Source organism: Ochotona curzoniae, unplaced genomic scaffold (genome assembly GCF_017591425.1).
Source record: "Ochotona curzoniae isolate NIBS_2020 unplaced genomic scaffold, NIBS_Ocur_1.0 contig_3190, whole genome shotgun sequence".
Lineage (NCBI taxonomy): Eukaryota > Metazoa > Chordata > Mammalia > Lagomorpha > Ochotonidae > Ochotona > Ochotona curzoniae.
In genome coordinates, this window is record NW_024465751.1 from 2,767,823 (window position 1) to 2,791,936 (window position 24,114).

The 24,114-nt window shown below is 40.8% G+C and overlaps 1 protein-coding gene across 3 annotated transcripts in view; it reads right to left on the reverse strand.

The window, feature by feature from the left end:
• Positions 1–6,246: 6,246 nt before the first annotated feature.
• The window catches only part of EFR3A (EFR3 homolog A), an 83,981-nt gene continuing 66,113 nt past the window's right edge, over positions 6,247–24,114 (reverse strand). For 2 of the 3 annotated variants that reach the window (XM_040979275.1, XM_040979276.1), the window contains 8 exons: positions 23,536–23,667; positions 21,248–21,315; positions 20,223–20,350; positions 16,429–16,520; positions 11,120–11,168; positions 10,295–10,398; positions 9,667–9,716; positions 6,247–8,113 (listed from right to left, as the gene is read on the reverse strand). In XM_040979275.1, coding sequence (XP_040835209.1) covers positions 8,008–8,113; positions 9,667–9,716; positions 10,295–10,398; positions 11,120–11,168; positions 16,429–16,520; positions 20,223–20,350; positions 21,248–21,315; positions 23,536–23,667 — 729 coding nt within the window. In that variant the 3' untranslated portion in view covers positions 6,247–8,007. Of the gene's footprint in view, positions 8,114–9,666; positions 9,717–10,294; positions 10,399–11,119; positions 11,169–16,428; positions 16,521–19,213; positions 19,265–20,222; positions 20,351–21,247; positions 21,316–23,535; positions 23,668–24,114 lie in introns of all 3 variants that reach the window. The other variant, XM_040979273.1, reaches the window with a different exon arrangement.

Sequence of the window (24,114 nt, forward strand, 5' to 3'; positions counted from 1 at the left end):
CTTTAAACCATTTTCCTCTCGGGGCTCACATTTGTCTCCCTTTAGCAGATGCCCCTTGTGCTTTGTGCGTTATGTAGTGGGAAGCCAAAATGCATCATTTCATCTGTTGTAAGTTTGAGGTTGTACGGTAAACAAACTCTTTGTACCTCCATGATTGCTATCTGTTCCAAGATAGTACCAAGCCATTTAAAAAAATATTTATTTTTATTGCAAAGTCAGATATATAGAGGAGGAAAGACAGAGAGGAAGATCTGTCCAATAATTCACCCCGCAAGTGACAATGGCCAGAGCTGAGCCGAGTGGAAGCCAGGATCCAGGAGCCTCTTCCGGGTCTCCCACAAGGGTACAGGGTTTCAAGGCTTTGCGCCATTCTTGACTGCTTTCCCAGACCACAAGCAGGGATCTGGATGGGAACTGAAGCTGCCAGGGTTAGAACCGGTGCCTATATGGGACCCAGGTGGTATGTGCAAAGTGAAAACTTGAGCAGCAAGGCCCAGTAAAGTATTTCTTTTTGGGTGTTTCAGAATTAGCCAATGGTGACTGTTGCTTAGGTTTAGATACACTTGCCAAGTCGTTTAATTGTATACTTTAATGCTGGTGAATTCTATGGCATGTGAATGATATCTCCATAAAGCTGCTACTTTAAATGACTGATCTGAATATATTGTATCCCAAATTGCAACCTTTTTATTCAGATGGTTTACAGACTTCATGCAGACCAGTCTGCTGCACACAGTCACACACAAGAATCAGGGTCGGGGTTGGGCCTGGTAGGCCTTATTGGGGGTTGTTCCAATTGGGCTGCAGCTCCTGCTGGTGTATGTGAAGGCCCAGTGTGTAGTAAGCAGAGCAGGGCTGGGCCATAGCATCCTTTGGTTTGTTGAACAGTAACAGATGTGTCTAGAGACAGAACTGACTCAGCAACTACAACCATCAGTATGTATGTAGGCCAACTTGGGTGACAGACTGAGCCAAAACTGTGTACTGGCTAACACAAATGGAAGTCAGGCTTGGGATCACCTCAGATGAGGTTTCTTTGGAGACCTTCCCAACCAAACTGCTGAACTCAGAACTCCAACCAAGAGGAGGAATGCAGGATCTGAGGTCTGAGTGTGGAGTGTGTGAGTCAGAACTGGGCCGCTTCAGCTGCTGAAGACGGTGCAATGGATGGTATGCTCAGATGCACACGAACATGATAACCAGTTCATTGAGGCCTGGAGATGATGTCCAGTACCATGGAGGGAAGAACATATCGGAAAACCCTCCTAGCGAAGTGTTGACAGCAGAGATCTGGGTGAATGGAGACTTTAAGCAGAACTATGGCAGCCAACAGAACTTTGAAGGATTTCATCATCCTTGGAGCAATGAAATCAACAGCATTTAGAATTATCAAAACCACTTGAGCAGTACCCTCAAAGCGTGCTCCATATTGAGGACCCTGGGATGACATTATGTGACCATCCCCCATTTCCGGGAAGAAGAAAAAGGAAACTTGGAAACTTGCGCTTTCCCCTTCCTCTTCCCTTCCCACCCTAATTAGTAGTCTGCATGGGCATGCATCCTTCTAAACTATGTAAATATCATTAATAATAAAATTTTAAAAAGATAATGACTTTTTAGTATCTATTTGAAAGGCAGTCTGAGAGAGAGAGACTGACATTTTTATCCTCTGGTTTACTCCACAGACTGCTACAATTGTTATGCTAATACAAGACACCAGGAGCCAGGATCTTCATTTGGGCCTCCTACATGGGCAGAAGGGGCCCCAGCAGTTGAATTCTCTTCTGCTGTTTTCCCAGGCCATAAGCAGGAAGCTGGAGCAGCCAAGATTCCAACTGGTGCCCATTTGGTAAGCTGGTGCTTCAGGCAGAGAATTAGTCTGCCATGTCACAGGGCTGGCCCCAGCAACACTACTAAGGCTCATTAAAACATATTTGAAAGGCAAAGAGAACAAGACAAGTGCCTTGCCAACTGGCTCCCTCCCAGAAATGCCTAGCTTAATTCAGCCATAGCTAAATGAGACTAAAGCCAGGAGGTGGGAATTTAATCTGGACGTTTAGCATGGGTGGCAAGGACGCCAAACATTTGGGCCATCACTTGCTGCCTCCCAGGGTGTACACTCACCAGAAAGCTGGAATCAAACACAGAACAAGAACTTGAACCTAGGCATTTAATTACGGTACCTGGATATCCAGCGGGATGTCTTAAACAACAGACCAAACACCTAGTCTTTTATTTCCTTAAAACAATTTATTCGAAAGGCAGAGAGATGGATCAGGGTGTCTGGTGATGGGGGGGCGGGTGGGGATGGAAGAAGGAGGGGAGAAGCAGGGAAGGGGAAAGAGAGAGGTACAGAGATTTCCCATTCCTGCTTCACCCCCCCGAATGCCTTCAACAGCCAAGCTTAGCCCAGGTCAAAGCCAGCAGGCAGGAGCAGCAGCCGGATACGCACCTGTGTGGCAGGGTCCTAAGCACTTCGGCCTTTACTTGCTGCCTCCACAGGAAGCTGGAGTTGGTGACCCAGGTCTTGTGACACAGAATGCTGGTGACACAACTGGTCTCTTACCTGTTGTTCCAAATACGCATCCTACCTCATTTTTAACCAAAGTAATCAATAAGTCTAATCTAATTAAGAAAAGAGCTACTAGATACATGGCTAATTTGATTTTCATTTTTATTGCTTACATATCAATTACACAACAAAATTTTACACTCAAAAAAAACTTACTTAAATACATTCAATGTATATATAGGCATGAAAAAGACAGTTTTTTTCTAGATATGAAGAAGAGAAATATTTTGGGAAAGGACCGAAAGTTAATTGCTGGTATAATTTAGATTATCCTAAAAATTATTAGCTCAGAGGTATTAAGCAACTACATGAATATGTGTGTGTGTGTTCAGGTATACTGCAGTGACAAGCAAATGCTACTGACAGTGTGGGGCAACACATAAATATAGGAGGAATATTTAAGTGCTACCTGTTTAATGTCAAAAAAAGAAGTGATACAGGCAACAGTATACATCATAAATGATAATGACAATTTACTAAGAGCTTTATACACTGTTGCAAGCCGCATCTGTATGCACTGGCCACATGCTGTGCCTAAAATGGCGCCGGCCGGAGAAGCCACACCTTCGTGCGTGTCACGTAGCCTAGCGCATGCGCAGTGAGCTGCGGCGTGGCCGGCGCGTGAACACTGGGGACTGACGAATCCGGTCGCCCAGGACCCTGCGTGATCATGACGCTGACCTATCATCGGCGGAGGCGGGGCCAGTCAGCACATAAGAGCAGAAAGACTGCCAGGGTCCGCCCCTTCCTCTTCCTCATCTTTGTGCGCGCAATAAACTTTACCGCAGAAGGCTTCACTCGCGTCTGCGTCTTATTGCGGGACAATAAGACACGTGGGCGCGACAACTGGTGCCCGAAACCCGGGACCTGGAGGGGGCCTCCCGTTTCGAACGGGTGGAAGTCAGAACTGCGGCCAAAAGACAGGTAAGGAGCTCTGAGAGGGAGAACTTTCGGGTGACTAGGAGCATAAATCGGAGGTATAGGAACCACCGCTTCTGGTTATAGACATGGGCGCACGGTTCTCTCTGGTGAAATTTTTGCAGAGGGTTTATGCCCTCCGTAAGGGAGCGGTCAGAGAGAGTGACAAAGCCCTTCAGTCTGCCCAGGATAGTCTCTCAGAAACAGAGCGGGAGAGGAGAACCGGTTTGAAGCAAAAAATAGAGGTGAAATTGAAAGCAGTATCTTCCTCATCAAGTTCGGAGACGTCCGACGCGGAGGAAGGGTACAAGCGGGATAGGCGGCATAGGCGCTTAGAACGCAAACCCGCAGGAGACAGAGGAGGATCAGAAAAGGAGAAGAAAGAGAATGGCGGTGCTACTGCGCCGGCCACGCTCGGCCCATGGCCTCAGGGCTCTGGAGCCATTACACTAATGGCTCCTCCTGCTGTGACGCCATCTGCCCCGCAGGTAATCCAACACTGCTTGGAGGCATGGGCCGAGTGGGGTAAACCTGAATGTATTAAGACTGATAATGGTCCCGCCTATACTTCAGCCAAATTTCGTGATTTTTGCATGAAGATGGGCGTCAAATTAGTGACTGGCATCCCTTATAATCCACAAGGTCAGGGGATAATCGAACGTGCTCATCGCTCTATTAAGGAATTGTTACAAAAACAAAAAACCACCTGGGAATCACTTGGCCTCGCCAGTCAGAGCCCTCGGGCCACCCTAGCCCTGGCTCTCTTCACCATCAATTTTTTACAGCTGGATGAGCAAGGCCTTAGTGCTGCAGATCGTCATTCCCTTAACACGGCGCAAGAGCAATCTTGGGTCAAGTGGAAGGATGTTCTGGAGTCCAAATGGAAGGGCCCAGACCCAGTTATTAGGCAGGCTCGAGGAGCCATTTGTGTGTTTCCACAGGACGCCCCAGTTCCGGTTTGGGTTCCAGCTCGATTGACTCGTTCCTGTCCATCACCGCCTTCTGACGTTTCTGCAACCGCTGGAGCGCTTGCACGAGGATCTGACTTGGGGAAGATTCATGCAACCCCGCAATCAGAAACTCCTCCTACAATCCCACAGGACAATGGTGCCCCGCCCAGTGCAAACACGGCTGATGGTGCAACTAATGGTCTGTATGGCGCTTGTGAGGACCGTGATTGCTGAGCCACGATGAGGAGTTCTGAGTGTTTTTCCACGACCCTTACCGGTCGCCCACTCAGCCCGAGTGTTTCCTTGATTTTTTCTTCTTTGGATTTGCCTTTTCTCCCTTATGATGATATTAAGGAGAATGTGAGTAATTTTTTATTCCCCCTACAGGACGCGCTTTGTTTTCAAGCATTTCCTGAGAATTTTAGTGTCAAGGTTTATGTGTTACTTCATTCCTTTTCAAAATGTTTCAACGGCTGCTAATCTTTCTTGCCAGCTTTCTTCTTATCTTTTAGGAAATTGGACGAGAGAATTTGATATTTTACAGTCGGAGTTGAGAATTGCCATTGTCCAGATTAATTCTACACGGGTGGATCCTGTTGTTGCTGAAACCCTGGCCACTTGGATTTGGAACATCACTTCCCATATTAAGGAATGGGTGGGAGTGGTTGTGCTGATTCTGCTCTTGTGTGCAGGCTGTGCCTTATGCCTTTTTTGCCTGTGTCATCTGAGACACCGCGCTCAGCGAGATCGTGTGGTAATACATCAAGCCCTACTAGCCATGCAGTATGGTGACTCCCCCATGGTATGGTTGAGCATGCTTCAACGGGTTTAGTTAAGAGCATGGACATCATGGCTCCTGCACCTCAGGCCATTATGGCATTGCACTGAGTTCGAGCATGATGCACCTGACTAGCCCTTGCACCTCGCAGGACTTATCCATTGCACGCGAGAGGGTAGTCACTCTTATAACTGCCTTGTCGAGACATTGCTCTTTACAACCACCGCGGTTGTAGCCCATGACGGGTAAGATAGACCCAGACAATTATCGGTCTAAGACAGGGACTACGTCAAGCTACGCAGCCTCCCTATGACGGATCGTGCGCCTTGAGTCTACAACCTAAGACAGGCCCATACCAGCTTATTTTTTCTATTGTGTAAGAAGGGGAGAGATGTTGCAAGCCGCATCTGTATGCACTGGCCACATGCTGTGCCTAAAATGGCGCCGGCCGGAGAAGCCACACCTTCGTGCGTGTCACGTAGCCTAGCGCATGCGCAGTGAGCTGCGGCGTGGCCGGCGCGTGAACACTGGGGACTGACGAATCCGGTCGCCCAGGACCCTGCGTGATCATGACGCTGACCTATCATCGGCGGAGGCGGGGCCAGTCAGCACATAAGAGCAGAAAGACTGCCAGGGTCCGCCCCTTCCTCTTCCTCATCTTTGTGCGCGCAATAAACTTTACCGCAGAAGGCTTCAATCGCGTCTGCCTCTTACTGCTGGGCGGTAAGACACGTGGGCGCGACAATACACCTACAAAAACAGAGCAAGACCATGAACCTGAAATCCTCTTTCAGCGTCTGAGCTGGCTACAGTACGGAATGACGCCCCCATCCCCTAAACAACCTCCTACAGACAGCAGGTTACCAGCGCAGACCCATTTCTTGGGAATCTATCAACAAAATCAGTCAATAGTTCAGGATACACAAAATCCACTGATTTAAATGACAAAATAATGGCAATAGCTGCAAAGACCAAGAGAGCCTGTGATGAACACAAATCGGGCCGTACGCGTGCAGTCGTGTGCGTTTCCACATCACTGAGAGGAAATCTTACAGAGCAAAATTCACCTTGCATGAAAGCAAATGAATATATATCTTTTCTTAAACTATGAAATTTACATATTTCCATACAAAAGCACACAGTGTTGATTTATAAAATGACATCCAAGTGGATGATGATTGTTTTTGCATGTCCCCCTGCTCAGACTTTTTAAAATGTACAGTCGGCAATTCATATCTTTCATTAATAATGTGAAGACAAAAGAAAAATCAGAACATAAGCCACGGCAAATTAACGGGTGAAGCATTTTACTTGATCAGAGGCAGATGATGGTGTCGGCCACAACAGGGCCGTCCAGTGGTGACCGCACAGTCACGGTGAGCAGTGTCCTAAGTAACCCACCATCAGGTACAATCACCACCTTCTCAAGATGCTGCCCTCTGGTTAAATAGCCTACAATTTTCAAGCATTCCATTCTCATCTTGATTTTCTTTTGCTTCAACCAATGGTGCCCAAATAACCATAAGCACAAAGCTAAACATTCTATTCTTCATGGCCATTTTTCAAACACAAAGCAAAAACTGAGTTATACTTTTGGGTACCATTTTTGATATGTAAAAAGAAACTAAATCAGAAAAGGCGGTGAAACTATAAAAAGTCCTAAGATATTATTACAAGAGGTTGAATGAGAATTGTTCATTTTTACATGATGGAATTCACTAAAATTTACCTTATTTTATGAGTCAGTCAGTGCATTCGTAAAATACACTTGTGGCCCTGAGAACTGAGACCAGAAGAAGCTCACAAATTAAAAGCCCATTTAATTAATTTTTGCCCATGAATATTAAAACCAATTCACAAACAAAAATACAAGTTCATGTGCTCCTAACAGAAATCAAAATGCACAAACTCCTCACAGGTGAACTAGTAGCTGTTTAAAATGTCCTTTTCCCCCCTATATTAAATATAGCTATATCTTATATAATTAATGAAGCCACGGCAAAATATTATTATACTTTCAAAGCATGGCCTGTAAACAAATACATCTTATTATATAAAAAATATTGCACAGTTGGGTACTCCAAGAGCAAACGCTAAGCCTCTCGGGTCCAATGGTCAACCTTTCAGCAGAACGCACAGTCTTTATCCCAGATGCAGATGCTGCAGGGCGGCAGGGCTCAGGGCACTGTGCTAGGAAAGTACTCAGCAGCTGCTTACCGCTGTAAACACAAAGAGAACAGCTCTCCCAGAGCGTCACAGCACAGGACGAGGGAGACCCGTCACAACTTAGTTAAGTCAACATGGAGACAGAAAGCCAAGGGATGTTTTTTGCAGTCCCAGGATTAGGAATATAATCTCATATATTTGTTTTTGGAGACAATCAAAATCAAAAGCAATTCTATTTCTAAACAGTTCTGTTGATCTTTCAGAACTACAGTAGACAGGTTACACATTTTCAATCTTCTGGAGGCTTTCTTTGTACAAAAAAAATTAACACGCTCCTGCAAAGATTAAAATGTACCACTTAACAATATGCGAGACCAATGCACTTTCAACTTTAAGCCAAAGGGGACTTCAAAACAAATTACCTGACATAAATCTAACTTCAAAAGTACTCTAAATCATACACAGTTCCAGAAGTTTTGATATGGTATTGTAACCATTTGATTAAATATACGTTCCAACATTTTCAATAGGTATGCTAGTATGTATTAAGTAAACCCTGAAAACACAAGTGTGGTCTTAAGTTTTACGCTTCACAATCTTATGCTGAGGTCATCCTGAGCCACTCAGTACACACACAGATCTGGGAACTTCATCTCATACACTGGGACAGACTGATACTGGGCATGCCCAGAAGTAATGGTCAGTGTTCCTGATGGACTGGGAGGAGGACTGCAAAAGAACAACAAGGCATTATCAACAGGTGCATTTACAAGCTGTTCATTCCACATTGCTCAATCAACGTGATGAAGTTACTAATCTGCTGTAAGGCTAAATGAGGAGAGAGCTACGTGAGTCAAGCTCAGATAAAATTTTTGTCATGGGATTATAATCTATTCATTATTGTGAACTTTTTATAGTTTCAGTAGTAAAAATAAAATCTTTTATATTTGTATATTACCCTGATGATCGTATGGTATTTCACTGAACAGCTAAACCTTCATTAAGTTAAAGATTACTTATTTATTAATTTGAAAGGCAAAGCATAGGAACCTGAAGGGCAGGTGCATGCATACACACACACTCTGAGTGGGACAGAGAGAAAGAGCGCGATGGACAGCGCACCAGAGATCTTCCATCAGCTGACTCACTCCAAACAGCTGCAAAAGCTGGGGATGGGTCAGTGGAAGTGAGCGGCCAAGTACATCATCCTGGGCTTCCACATGGGTAACGGGGCCTCAACACTTGGGCCACCATCCACAGCCTTCCTAGGTTCCTTAACTAGGTGGACCGGAGTGGGAGAGCTGTGGCATGAATCAGCATTGTGACATGGGATGCATGCAATGTAAATAGTGGCTCAGGTCCCTATCATAGTGTCCCAATTCACTGGAAAAATGAGGGTTTTAATTATTACAAATAATGCTACTAAGCATATTCTTTAAAAAAAAATTCTGAGCCCAGTGAGGTGGCTTAGTGGCTAAGTCCTCGCCTTGGATGTGCCGGTACCTCATATGGAAGCTGGTTCTAATCCCAGCAGCCCCACTTCTCATCCAGCTCCCTGTCTGTGGCCTGGGAAAGCAGTCAAGATAGTCCAAAGCATTGGGACCCTGCACCCGTCTGGGAGACCCAGAAGAGCTTCTGGCTCCTGGCTTCGGATAGGTGCAGCTCCAGCCAAGGCAGTCACTTGGGAGTGAATCATCAGACGGAAGATCCTCCTGTCTTTTCTTACATATATATGACTTTGCAATAAAAAAAAAAAATCCTGGGCCCGGCGAGGTGGCACAAGTGGTTAACGTCATCGCCTTGCACGCCCGGGATCCCATATGGGCGCCAGTTCTATCCCGGCAGCCCTTCCAGCTCCCTGCCTGTGGCCTGGGAAAGCAGTCAAGGACAGCCCAATGCTTTGGGACCCTGCACCCGCGTGGGAGACCCGGAAGAGGCTCCTGGCTTCGGATCGGCATAGCATCGGCCGTTGCGCTCACTTGGGGAGTGAAACATCAGACGGAAGATCTTCCTCTCTGTCTCTCCTCTCTGTATATCTGCCTTTCCAATAAAAAAAATAATAAAAATAAATCTTTATTAAAAAAAAAGGAACTAAAGGAACTAGAAGAGTCAGAGAAGAAAACTGGACAAGAAATGATGATAGATACCATTTAATAAACAGACTGCCAGAGTCATTTTATGACCTTATAATCAGCTTTAATGGAAAACAAAATACTTAGCCACGAATTCATCAGAGCTAAGAGAGTTGTTATTTCATTGTTGCCGTGTTACAAATTGCTTACCGTATGGTGAGCTCCAAAATTTGAGCAAGTCTATCATGAAGCAAATTTGCCTGTGAAGAAGGAAAAAGAAAAGAAAAAGAAAACATTTGTTTTTTCCCAAATATTCTTAACTATATAACAAATGTAATTTAAATGACAAAGCATTTAACTGTTACCTAGTATGTTGGTGGTTCGGAATGCTATAATGCTTTGATTGGTATCATCTACTGTAATTATTTAAGGAGTCTATTCTTTTCCTTTCTTTAAATTCTTTTTATTTGAATGGCACAATGACAGCATGTGCAACAAAGAGGGAGAGGGAGACTGCTGACTGATTTTCCATCTGTTGGTTCAATCTTGAAACGTCCACAGTAACTGAGGCTGGAGTTAGGATAGGGAAAAGTCGAGAGCTCAACTCCACCTGGGTCTCCCAAGCAGGTGGCAGCGATTCAAGTAGCTGAGCTCTACTCTGCTACTTCCCAGAGTGAGCAATGGCTGGAGAGCTTACTTGAACTCAGGTGCAGGTGTTCCCACTGCCTCATCTTTACCTTTTGTAATCTCCCTGATAACAATAACAGATAAGCACATAAACTACCCACACCCAAGTCACTGACATTCAACCCCAAGCTCATCCTATTCGTTCACCTACTTTGGATTCACACTGTGCTGCTATTTCTTCAAAAGGTGCTTTCTGGAATTTCTCTATGACAAGACGTCTCTTTTCTTTTTCTTGTTCTTCCATCCCACTGGTATCTACAAAGATGTTTGTAGATTCATTAAAATGAATGCAATTTCATAAACCCTTCCAAAGACCCAAAGAGCTATGATTTATAAACCAACAACAACAAAAAAAAGGGAGGCGGGGGCAATTTACAAGACCACTTTCATGACAAAAATACAAAAGATATAGCATCACCAAAATGTTTTATTTGAGGCTAGTTATAAAAGTTTAAAACAAATGAGCAAAAGCATCTCAAGCAGTTTTGTGGAAGAGGAGGGAAGGCAGGAATCCCTACACCTACAAAACTGTATTACACCTTTGGACACATGAGACACACAAAAAAATCAGCTCAACGGAATCTTGTTACAGGTGTGTAACTGAAATACAGGTCACTGGGAGTCATACTGTCTCCAATACTTTGCATTTATTGATGATAATACAAAATGAGATTTTTGTAAAATATTGAAATAATGTGTAGTCTTGCCAGAGTCTACAAGACAATAACAACTGTCTACCTTGCTGTTATTACTAATACCAGACACTGGTATTAGTGTCTGCTTATGAATTGCAGTAGCATAAGACAATGTTAAAAAATCTTTTAAAAATGGCTAAAATTGATACATTTAAATACAAAGCAATTATTATGATTATTTTGGTTATGCTGTTCTAACTTATTGTGGCATCTAGGAAAGTACCAAGCTAAGCAGAGGTGGGTCAAACATTAGGGAAGCTCAGCAGTGCACAATATCTCACCAATTGCTTTCTTCAACGCTTCAAAGGTGATCTCTTCAGTATTACTAACCTGGAGGAAAGTGATTTTAAGTAAATAAAGAGTAAAACATCCCATCAATTCATATAATATTTTTGCCTAGTTACAAGTCATCTATGACATGCTTGGAATTCTTTTCTTTGTGTTAGCTTGGCTTGTGATAATACTCCACAGTGTCAAATACTTCCCACTTCTTCATTGTTGTTAACACTGGTCTATTGCAGTGTAAATCTCCCTTCCAAAATCTTACATATTAGAACTAGACTGGTAGAATCAGCATCCACCAGGCAACTCAAGTCTCCAGGAATGTGAATATGCAGCAGGATTGGGGTCCATTACCTGATCCGTGCTTCCTCAGAAAAACACTTAGAGGTAATCAAGGCTTAATTAGCATATTTTAAGCCATGTAAAAATAACTAAATACTCCAGTCTATGGTTCTAGAAAACCATGGAAGTTTACAAATGAAAAACAATCTAGAACTTTAAATTTTCAAAGTGATTAAAAGAATCACTACTTTGGGAAACATACAATGAGTAGTTACCCAGAATCTTAAAACAGGCATATTTCTAAGCTGAACTCACTGAGTTTTCATCCACAGAAAAATGCTTTTATTTGGGTTCTTACATCACTCTCTTACTCTGAGATATAAAAAAGGTAAGATACTAACATCTTTAAGATAAAAAAATCAATAGTACTTTTCGTGACAACTGTACATTTCAAAAGGAATACTATATCTGAATGAAAAATTTTAAAAAGATATGTGAGTACTTGCCTTGAACTTTGGCCATCCCTAATTTTAGCTCATGAGCTTCTCTTGCTAAGTCTAAGGCAGCAAGATTAATGAAAGCAAAAGACTTCATGCTTTGCACCTTAGCTTCTTTGTAATACAAAGTCTTTAGTTGAAAATGAAGCAGCAAGAGTTCCACTATCAGTTTTTCTACTGAGGGATCATATTTCTAGTTGAAGTCAGATTAAACTTGGGAATCTTCCGTTGCTTTGCTCTAGATATTTGGAGCAGACATACAAGATTAGGCTCTGGCTACTTAAATGTTCCTAGAAATATTCTACTACTTCAGTGAAAAAAAAATTCATTTTGCTTTTACACTTGGCTAAGAGCTTTAGATTTTTCCCAAACAACTATAGGATAGAATGTAGCAGAAAGAGAATGGCATTCTTGACACATAAAGTTTTTTCTTTTACTTATTACCTACTTAAGGGTGGAAAAATAAAGAGCTAAGTATCTTACCCTATGAACTCTCTTCCCTGATTTGTTCTTGTCTTTCTTGATTCATCTAATTACAATATAGTTTCTTAGCATACAGAACCTCCCGGTCATTTCTCTAAGCCCCTGGAAGCCGTGGATGGAAGCCCCATCCATCCTGTGGATGAACTGTGCATTCCTGTTCTCCTGCCCCTCTTCTCCAACCTAGCTACTCCAGTGTACATGATTCCAGGTCCCATCTCCAGTCTTTCCTCTCTTATTCAAATTTACAACACTTCCGAATTATCTTTTGTTTTCTTCTTCAAAAAAGTCTAATTCTAAGAGTTGCCCCGCCTGAACTTCAGGGCATCCTTACTTCTCAACAAATAGCATATAGAACATTCATTCCAGTGGTAAATTCTTCTAATAATCTGACCACAATCTATCTCCTAACCTAATTTTTTATACACAGTATTTGAAAAATACCAACTTCTCGATTCCCGTATTAAATCATTTTTATTTTCACACAGTGTAGCTGCTACAAGCCACCTATTTTATCTGATGCTCAACTTAACTGCAGCCTGTTCTAACTATACTAAAATGGGAACTAAATGGGGGTGTAAAGGAGCTTCAATTTTCCTTTTACTTTTTACAACTTCTCCCTTGCATATGACCTATGGCTCTAACCTAGATTGCATAATGCTTCTGGATTTGCATTTTCTTCCAGTAGAGCATTTTATGTCACTGCCAGCAGCGCAGGCTGTAATGGACACCAAGGGATGCTGGGATACACACAGGTTTCTATAACTGTATTTGGAGAAAGGCAAAAGTGCATGTGTATAAAATAAAGGTCTGTTAACTGTGGCACAACAAAATCCTTGCTGTCAACTCCTGACTTCATTTTGTAAAAGAAATGTTTAATATTCACTCAAAACTCAATATCCATGTAACATCTCACTAGCGTTTCCACAAAACCAATCTCTTTTAAAGAGAATAATCAAACAGTAATGTCAGGTTTCATTCACAGCCATCATTAAGCGTAAGAGACCAAGGAATCATGCCTATAGTCCTTTCCGGTGATCATGTTGACAAGCTACATTGTTCCTTATGGGTCTGCTTACTGACGTGTACATACTCACACGTAAAAGTTAGATACGTATGTTTTTACATATGACTTTTTTAAAGAAGAAAAGTTCATCAAGTGAACTATGGTGGGCTTTTAAACTGTAAGTATTAGAATCAACTTTATATCTCCAGTGGATGAACTATTTCCAGAGCCTACAGTAACAACTAGCCTTGTAAAATTTGGAAGATTTTTATGCTCTTTACCCAAACAACCTTCAGTATCTGTGTGTTTTAAGTGTAAGCAGTGAAAGCACATATTACCGTGAGCAAACTATGATTATGTATAAAAAACTTCAAAAACCCAGATGACCACCAAAAGAGGAGTAGATAAAGAAACTATGGTACGTTGTCTTCTACTCCGTGGAACATTACTCAGCCATCAAAAAGAATGAAATCCTACCATTTGCAACCAAATGGTCCCATTACGCTTAGTGAACAAGTCAATCCCTAAAGGACAAATACCATATATTCTCTCTGATATAATGCAACCTTCATGCAAAATACGAGATCAATAGCTCTTTCAATACTGTTTGTACTACATCTCAGGGGTTTTGATATTTTTGTTTATATTTTCAGTCACTCAAAAAAAGTTTCTGTTTTCTTATCAATATCCTCACTGACCCAGAGGTCACACAACAGAATTGTTTGCTTCAGGAAGGTCCTTGATTTTTTTCTTCATTTCTTCAACAACACTCTGGTGATTCAGTAGCATGCTATTTAACTTCATGTTGTTGTACATTTTCTATATTTCCCTCTGTTGTTGATTTTGTTTTATTGCTTTTCATCTAAGGGTATATACAGTATCTATAGTAGAGACCATCACATCCAGATGTCAAGACACAATGCAGTGTGCATCTCTACTTACACATCAAACATGTGCTCCCAATGAAACTGTTGAATGTATTCTTACAAATAGGATACTGGACTCTCTGCCACTGACCATGCCAACAATGTCAGAACACCTTTAAATAGCAAGATGATGGATTTCTGACTGATTGTGAAGGACTATACTATTGTGCTGACATGGAGAAAATCAGTGGGAAAGGGGGATGTGGAAAGGAGGAAAGGGAAATCCCGAAGCCTATGGAACTCCAACATGGAATAATAAAATAAGATTAAATTTCAAAAGATTCAAATACTTTGAATTAAAGGAATAATTTTTACTGAGCAATTTTCTCATCTGGTTATACGCAAATAAACCTAATCACACTCTGCTATGCTATTCTGTTAGACCATGAACTGGTAAATACTTTACAATCTTTTCTATGGGTGCAGTGAAGTCATTAATCCCCTCCCGCCCAGATGTAAGATTCCTACTCTGGTTTCTGGTGTTTATCTACAATCCTGCCTAACATACAAAGCAGATTCCACAACAGCAAAGGTTGAAGCACAAGTACTTGCAAGTAACTGTGGCACTAAACTAAATTTAGTTTCACAGATGTTCAAAAATATATTTGAGTTAGAAAAAATGAGAAGCATTAAGATCTTTAAAAAGTTAGTGAATCATTAATGTACTTTTAATGTAAAAATAATCAAACTGCATCATATGCCTTAATGCATGTTTTGTGCATAAAAACATGATTTTATCAAAATGCTCATTTTCTGAAACAGTTTCAAGTGTTTTCTCTGTATGTATTTTTTTGAGGGAAATAAAAATAACTAACAAAAGAATAACTGGAAGTCCCACTCAATACACCATATTGTATCCTTGACAAAATTAAGCCTGTAAGATTAAGGTTTGGAAAAGTTTCTTCCCTCAGAGGTAACAGCTCGTAACTCATAGCGCATCACAGACAGAACAAGCAGCAAGTGCCTTAGCTATAAGTCCCTCCTAGAGTCAAAACAGCCCTCAACAAAGGCGAATCTGGGGCTCATCTTTCATAGCTTCAAATTAGTAAGCAATTTTAAACCAGTCTTGATGTTCAGGATCAGAATGAACTCTGGCTGGCCCTTCAGGTGCTCCTACTGAGAACTTCAGAAGCACGATCAATCCGGTGGGATTAAAGGGAAATTGTGCGGCACACAGAAGGAACAGGTTAGCTGTATGCCAGTCACTGAAGTGGCTAAATCCCAGAAGACAAATTAACTGTCAGGGACTGGAAGGTGATGAAAAGAAAGGTTGAGAAAGCATGAATTCACGTAATTCCCTCTTCCTTTTCTTACATGCATACTCTTCTATTTACATTGTACCAATGAAAAATAATAAAATACCTACGAATGAAAGCAATGGACCAAGCATGAGGAGGAGGCTGAGGGGACATCCTGTCATTTTGGCATTTTTACTTGACTATCAAAAAATCCTCGGGTGGTTGTGTGGAGCAAGTCCTTGGGAACGCTGGCTGCACTTTCTCCCTGTACCTCAGGAGCGTACACAGTGGTGCTCTATTCAAACATGGGAACATTCAACCTATAAAGTCCTCAAACAGTACACCGTTCACTGACAGCAGTTTATTGTAAGCTACAGTTAACTCATTCCATTTAGTATTGGCAATGATTAAAAACATCTCTCTTAGATGTGCACATATGAAATTTCCTAAGGATAGTGACCATCTGATTTCACAATAATTCATTTATCTCGGTAATTTATGTTCCATAAACTTAAAAAACAAATAGGATCGAGAATGTGTACTAATTGGCTAGTATTCTGTAATACTTTTATCCACACAGTTAAAATTCTTACCCTTTTTTTAGTTTCTATTACTATTGCTCAATTATAATGTAATATCTTAACAATATCATAACATAATGGTAATGTAACGCATCTTTATGGACATTTGAATGACTTCATTAAGATAAGGTAAGTAAGTTCAAGGCAAAATCAAATTAATTTCTATGAAGAATTCTGCTGATCTGGGAATGATTTGGAGTTGTGCCTTTTTCTGTTTTAAAGAATGAAGAACAGATGGTTCCTTTCCATAACCTTCTCAAGAAAAGCAGTACTCAAGCACAAATGCTCCATGACTTACCACATCATCAGAAGGAACGCTGTTCGATAAAATATCCACCTGGATGGATACAGTGTCAACAATACTTTTTCTTCTGGAAAGACGATCTTCATCTAAAGTAAAAATTGGTTTCCCCTCATTATTTGTTGGAAACATTAGATTGATTTTGATTTATAATCTCTACATCTGGCTTCAAAAACTTCGAGAAATAAAGATTTGCCTTTTTTGGCCTCATTACATAAAGCAGTATTTCAGACTTATTTTCCAGTTTTACTTTGGATTCAAAAATGATTGCAAATACTAGTGTACATAAAAGATATGCATACATACATACATAAAGACAGGCATGTGCATCCTTATGGAACATAATGCACTCAGTGGGTCTATATATTGTGGAAATGATGAAATCAGAGCAACCTGCAGGTCTATCACTTCAAGTATTTATCATTATTTTCTAGTTAAGAACATTTAAGATCCCCTTTGTTTGCTATGTTGAAATATGTATTATTGTTAACATGGTTACTATGCTGTGAAAATGAACATCACAACTATTTCTCCTACATAAGCTTTAGAAACCACAAGTAAGCAAAACTGCATCATCACTCTGTGGCTGGCTTAATTCACTTACTATATTGTCCTGTAACTTAATCCATGTTACTGCAAATGACAGGATTAGTTTAATTTTTAAGGCGGAATACCATCCTATGTATGCACATATGTATATGAACATATGCATACATAATCCATACATACACATATTGGCATTGAAAAATCTGCTCATCCACTTTGAATATTTTGTTGCTTTTACAGAAACTACCAGCATGACAACATCAATCATCTCTCTTCACTTGCCTTTAGCTCTAATCAGGATTACATTTTAAAGTTTGATTTATTTGAAAGGCAGAGTGACAGGAAGAGAGAGAAAGACACAGAAAGAGTGGGGAGGGAAGAGAAAGGCACTTTCCTAATGCCTTCACACTCAATGCAGGACCAGCAGAAGTTAGGACCCTGGAATTCCATCATTTCCCATTTGACTGCAGGGAAGCTATTAACTGAGCCATCATTGGCTCTGCTTCCCAGGTGCACCAATCAGAAACTAGATGGGAAGCTAGGGAGGACTTTGTCCCAGGCACTCTGCTGTGGGACCAGGGCATTCCAGGCACAGCTTCAACTGTGTAACACAACACCTGTCCCAGGCTCAGCCTTCAAGGTCTCCTCAGAACTAAAAAAAATAAATGAAGCATGCCTCTCAGAGAAAACTCTGTGTTAGATTCCACATTCACTCACAAAGGCTTACGGCTGCAGAGTTCAAGTGAAGACAAACCAAGGTAAGAAAAGAGAAGGATGGGCAGAAGAGAAACCAGAGTGACAATCCAATGGGCACAGAGCACAGTGGACTATTTTTTTTCTTTAAAAAAAGGACTAGACATTTTAAAAGGAAAGAACATGCTAATCACTAGGAGATTCCTCCCACTCCTAAGATTTCATTTCTAACCTAAATTCTATCTGCTTATGGTAGCTGCAGAAAAAAGAGCTCATGGAAGACAACATCCTTGGTCCCACTGTCAAGTTCTTGCCGTGCTTTTCCTCCCAAGAATCAATTACTTCACATTTTAAAAAAGATTTACTGGAAAGGCAGATTTACAGAGAGAAGGAGAGAGAGAGATACAGGTCTTCCCTCCACTAACTAACTTCCCAGGTAGCTGGAATGGCTACAGATGAGCCTCTCTGGAGCCAGGAGTCAGAAACTTCTTCTGGGTCTTCCACGTGCGTGTAAGGTTCCAAGGACTTGGACCACCTTTGCCGCTTTCCCAGGCCGTAAGCTGGGGGGCTGGATGGAAAGTCCAGCAGCTGGGACACAAGCCACTGCCCATATGGGATGTTGGCATTTGAAGGTACAGGATGAGCCTGCTGAGCCACAGTGCTGACCCCACCTCATCCTTTTTGTTTTCCCATCCTCTCTGTTGCTCACAATGCTAACAATCAGTTTTTCTGCTTGTTCTTTTCTGGGCACAAGGAAGTACCTTTGGAAGGCAAGACTTGGAGCCCTGCCTCACTTCCCTCAGTAGTACTTTGCTGTTACTTGATGCATCTACACACAATTTATATAGCTGTACCACAAAGGCTAAAGAGCAAAGAAAACAGCCTGAATGGAAGTCTGGCAGAGAATTACATTAACTAAATTCCAACATAACCTGAAGTAGTGAGATAAAGAAGGCAAAGAGTTTTAAGAATATTCAGGGCTACTAGACCACCTAGATTCAGTTTAAAAGCTAACTTCGGCAAGTGAAACCAGAGCATCACATACAACATAACTGATTCTTTAGCCTCTTTCTTCGTTTAAGCATGCAGACTAACTCCAAAGTATCAAAATCCTCACATACACAAATGCTTTATTCATACACATTGACTACTTTGCAGCTACCCAGTCAACCATAAACTGAAATATTCACAATGCTTCTAGTCAATGATAGAGGATCATTACAAAAGAGAATACAATCTTTTTGTTCAGGAGTAGGAGGAACTGAGGAAAAGCAAAATATGTTAAAAACAACAATAAGCACACACACACACACACATACACACAAACAACAAAACTGCCAGAACTTTAGTTTAAAATTAAGAAGTAAAGGGACGGAGTAAAAGCACATAGCAAAACAGTAAAAACAAACTACAGCTATAAGGAAAGCAAAGCAAAATACAAACTACATTTGCAACTCTATGAAATACACAGGTACTAGCTGTGTTTGCTGCCTTCCTGGAAGACAGAAGGGATGGGGCAGGCCAAACTGGCAGCTGCATTTACCTTTCCACTTGTGCCTGGGTTTAAGAGGTTTTTTGCCTGAAGGAAAGAGAGCTAAATCCAAATTACAAAAATGTAATACTTTTAGTCTTCTAAAAATTCCTTTAAATATAAAACTCTATCAATATTTCTATTGCATTTTATATCCTGAAGAAATTCTTGAGGAACATAACCTCTTTTACATCAAATTTAAAAGACAATGTGACAATCACTGCCCTAATCAGAGGTGCACATACCCATGTCCCTCGACTATGTAAAAAACATTAAAAATACAAACGTCTAAAAAAGAAAGAAGATGTGATAACATCTACAAAACATCCTAAGACTTCTGAATAACCCTCACTGTATCAGGATTTGTACTGTTAACAATTATTTATAAAGGCTGTAGGGCATTTAAGGATTGAGCTGGAAAATTATCCAACTGAAATCAAATAGTTCTCACACATATTAGAAGTATCCTCAGAGGAAGAACTCACTTTCTAACTAACCATATCATGTAATCAACTGAAAATGAGCGTTTTAAACAGAAATTCTTTTTTTGTTTTTAAAATAGAAACTGAGAAAAAAAGCACCAAGAAGTTTTGCCTTCAAACACTATAGAATCATCTTAGACAATGGAGAAAAAAGAAGGAAATACAGTTTACAAAAGAAAAAATTTTTAGTTAACTTTACATGGCCAATACTTGTTTTCTTCAAAAACAAAGGTTGCTAAGTAATCATAAATTAAATGATTTCCATCGAATTCTATAGGTAAGTATAATATAAATGAGAAACACCTTGTAGTAGATTAAACATAATAATAAATAAAGTATAATAATGAAGATTTAAAATTTCATTTACTAATGGTTAAATCACACTTCTATCTTTAGAAATGTAGTAAATATTTTCAAGAATAAAACAAAAAAAATTCTTAAGCATTTGAAAAAGTGATACCATTTCCTCACTGTTAAACGGATAGTGAAAAGCTACTGACATGCAGCCGACACGAGGAGTTCAGACGTCTTGCTCTTACCTGTTACCTGTGGTACATAAGGGACTGACAGCCTCTCCACACTGTACCCACTCCCTCCCAATGACTCTGCAATCTTGTTGGTCAGGAAATACAAATTTTTGTCATGCTTCTCCAAAGATTTTGGAAGCCTGTCAGGTTAATGAAAAGCAATCATTAAATACTACTTAAATTACTGAGTGAAAACAGGTCATTAAGCAAAACCCTGAATGCTGTAATCAGAATTTAACTAGTAATTGGTAACAGAGAAGTCAGCATGCTTTAGGCAGCTAACATGAGCTCCTAGAAGCCCCTGGCATGCAGTCCCACACACAACTAAGGCGCCCGAGGTCTTCTCCCCAGGATGATGCCATGGTGAACTGACCCTTATAATCTGTTCACATGTGAACACAAAAGAAAACAAATACACAGCACACTGATGAACATCAAACACTACAATCAGTTAAGTGACAGGAAACACTTCTCTAATCATACAAAGCTTTACTTTGCTTTCAAGATGCTACCATTATGTTAGGCCAATACTTTCATATTATATAGAACTTTTGGCATCAAATGTTTAAATAAAAATATGGAAGCTTATTATTCATACAGTTCTTTGCTTCTGAGAGCAATAAGAACTGAAGTGTAAAAATAATTTTCCTTAATATATTCTTTCTCTCACAATTTAAAAAAGTACTGCTATTTATCACTGAAATGTTTCAACAGGACATTATATTCTTTCAAACAAGGGTTTATAAGAAACATTTTTTAAAAGTTAGAGTTAACGGATAATTCCTAACATTAAAAAATTAATAGGGTATAGCTTGCTTTTTTTTTTAAGACCAACCATGTGTTCATGATTTAGTATTTATGAGGTACAAGAACTTCTACAGCAACAGGGGCAGATGGCTGAATTAAATAATGGAAACAAAGTAATGATCAATATAAGACAAGAGAAAGCTGTTAGAACAATAATTTACTTCTTTATAATCATTACTGATTGGTTTTTGAAGTCATCACATCCTTAAAAATATAAAGACTTAACATACATGCACTTATCTCTGAAAATATGCTCTGGTAGAAAATAAGGGGCTTCCATCGTTCGAGTTTCAATAACCTGAAAAACAGCCAGAAACAAAACAAAAATCAAAACCCTGCCTTTCAACACCTCGCTGCAACAAACTGGAAACAATTTAAAAGAAAAAGACACAAAATCTTTCAACATGTCTTTCAACATTTTGAGATTTAAGCTAGGTCTTGAGCCCTGATGCAGTGTTCATTTTTATTTCCAGGTACTATTTAAAATCCCATCACATACACATTTTTTTTCCAAAGCACTACTTTGGAAATCCCTTAAAAAGTCAGCACCTTGCACTTCCTACACTCTTCTTGTAGCCTGCACATGAGGACTCAGTGTGTGTGATCTAGCTACTGCATGGCTCTGTGAGCAGTGTTAGCAGGGTAGCTTGTTGTCACAGGAGGCTACCAACATGTACTTGAATGAATATGCTTTATCAGAATACACTAAAAACAAGACTGAGATGTACTTTCATGTTGTGGGCCAAGGAGTTAATTAGCACTCCTTAGGCTGAGCAGTAACAGGAAATGGGCTTGTGGCTAAAAGCACCCAGACTATTTGGACTCCATGGTATCCAATTGTTTGGTTAAAGGACTTGGGGGAAAGAATATATAAGGAGATGTGAAGTAGCAATAAAGGGAGACTTCGGAGAGACTTCTACCATCACTGGTCTTCTGTTGGTGCTTCATCCCCAGACCCTCTCCTTGTCTACCTTACTGGCTCCACTGGCCCAAGCACTTTGTTTCATAAAAACTAGGTTCTCAGTGACAGCTATGTTTAGAAGTCAACTTGTTCTTTCAACTGAATTAAGGGTTTTATTAACTCCACACTCTAACCAACTGAGCTAACTGGCCACCTTGAATTAAGAGCTTTAAAGTGTGTATTAATTACACAAGTTCATATCTAAAAGCTGTTGCTGGAAGAAAAGATCCTTAGTTGAAAGACACAAGACAAAATGTAAAATGCATGTTTTGAAATATGCCCCAAGTAATATAATAATGTAAAATAACTATAAAACAGCACAGTCTAATGACTCAGAAATTTTAGAGATATAATCACGTAAGACATTTATGTAATGTCTTCTACTCAGCTACTACAGTTACAAACATGCTAATGTGGAGTTGAGGGTACAAGGCTGGGTGGCAGGGATTTACTCTTAACAGCAGTAGTGTTAAAAGGCTATTAGGGATAAATAGTAAATTAGTGTGTAGAGTTGAGACTAGATAAACATATAATAGCAGTAGGAAAGTGCTAAGTGGGGATAAGGGAGTTTCTTAGCTGTTAGCATAAACGCTGTATTTGGCTTCTGCAATCGTTGCTTGGCTTTGCTGCATAAAGAACAAGACTGATGCCATGATGGGCCTAAGGTCAGGGAGCAGGCCTAAGTCTCACTTCCCTTGGAAGTTCCACTTTCCCCAAAGTGATGGAGTGGACAGGGGTAACGACCTTGGAGATGTGTCAATCAGAGGCATACACACATCCGCAAGTGGAATGTGGCCTGCACTGTGTGGGTTGCATGGGAATGTGGCCTACACCGGTACGAGCTACACGTGACCAAGGGAAGGACTGCTTGCTGGAGACGTGTTGTACCAGACTAGGAGGGAATAATAAGTCTGCAAGAGATAAGTGGAGTCCTTGTCAAGACTCCACTGCGATGGATGAGACATGGACCCTAGCTCAAGCTAGCAACGAAGTTTCTTGGCTTTTGCATTGTTGCTTGTGGAACTGTCTGTCCTGCTCTGAGGATCTTTCGGACCTAACACTAACAAAACAAACAGCAAAGGAAATGTAGGCTGCAAATACTAAGTGCATTTCCACTGTGATTTCAATTTAATCACTGCGCATTTTTTAATTATGAAAGGCAGATTTACAGACCACAGGAGAGACAGACAGTTATTCCATTTCTAAGGGGCTGCAATGGCCAGAGCTGAGCCGACCCAAAGCCAGGAGCCAGGAGCCTCTTCCAAGTCTCCCACATAAGTGCAGAAGTATAAAGACTTGAGCCATCCTGTTGCCTTCTCAGGTTATAAGTAGACAGATGGACTGGAAACCAAAGAGCCAAACTAGAGCCCATTTGGGATGCCGGCAATGCAAGGTGAATGCCTTTTGAGCCACCATGCTGGCCTCATTCAAGGTATATTGTCATAGAATATCTTAACAACACGATAATCATAAAAATGAAAAAACAATCATCACAGAACGTAAATCAATCATTTTCAGACAAAACCCAAGTTTAAAAGACTGTTGTGAATATATTACCTTGCTAACATGCTGGCAAAATGCAGGGACAGCTATCATCTGACTCACGAAGTTGAGATACGCTGCAACCAGGGCCATGATTCCACAGCGATGGAACATTGGCAAATTATCCTCATTGATGATTGCACTGTCCTTGAGTAAGAAACAGACACATTAGATCACAATCTGAAGGGTCACTGACATTTTCTCTATGATTATACTGGAAAATGCAGGTAATCTGGATTGCAAATAAAAAGGTGGCCAAGTTCCTTCTTTAAGAGTTATTTTTCTTTGAAAGGCAAAGTTACAGAGAGGGACAGAGAAGGAGAGACGGAGCAACCAAGCGGTTGTGATGGCTGGAGTTGGTCTGATCCAAAGCGAGGGGCTTGGAGCTTCTTCTGGATCTCCCATGTAGATGTAGGGGCCCTCAAATTTCAGCCATACTTCACTGCTTTCGCAGGCCATAAGTGAGGATCTGCATCAGGAGAGGAGCAGAAGGGACATGAACCAGCACCCAGGGATGCCGGTGTCATAGGCTTGAGATCTAGCCGGCCACCCCATAGCACCAGCTCCATCAAGTTATGTACATATTTCTTTTTT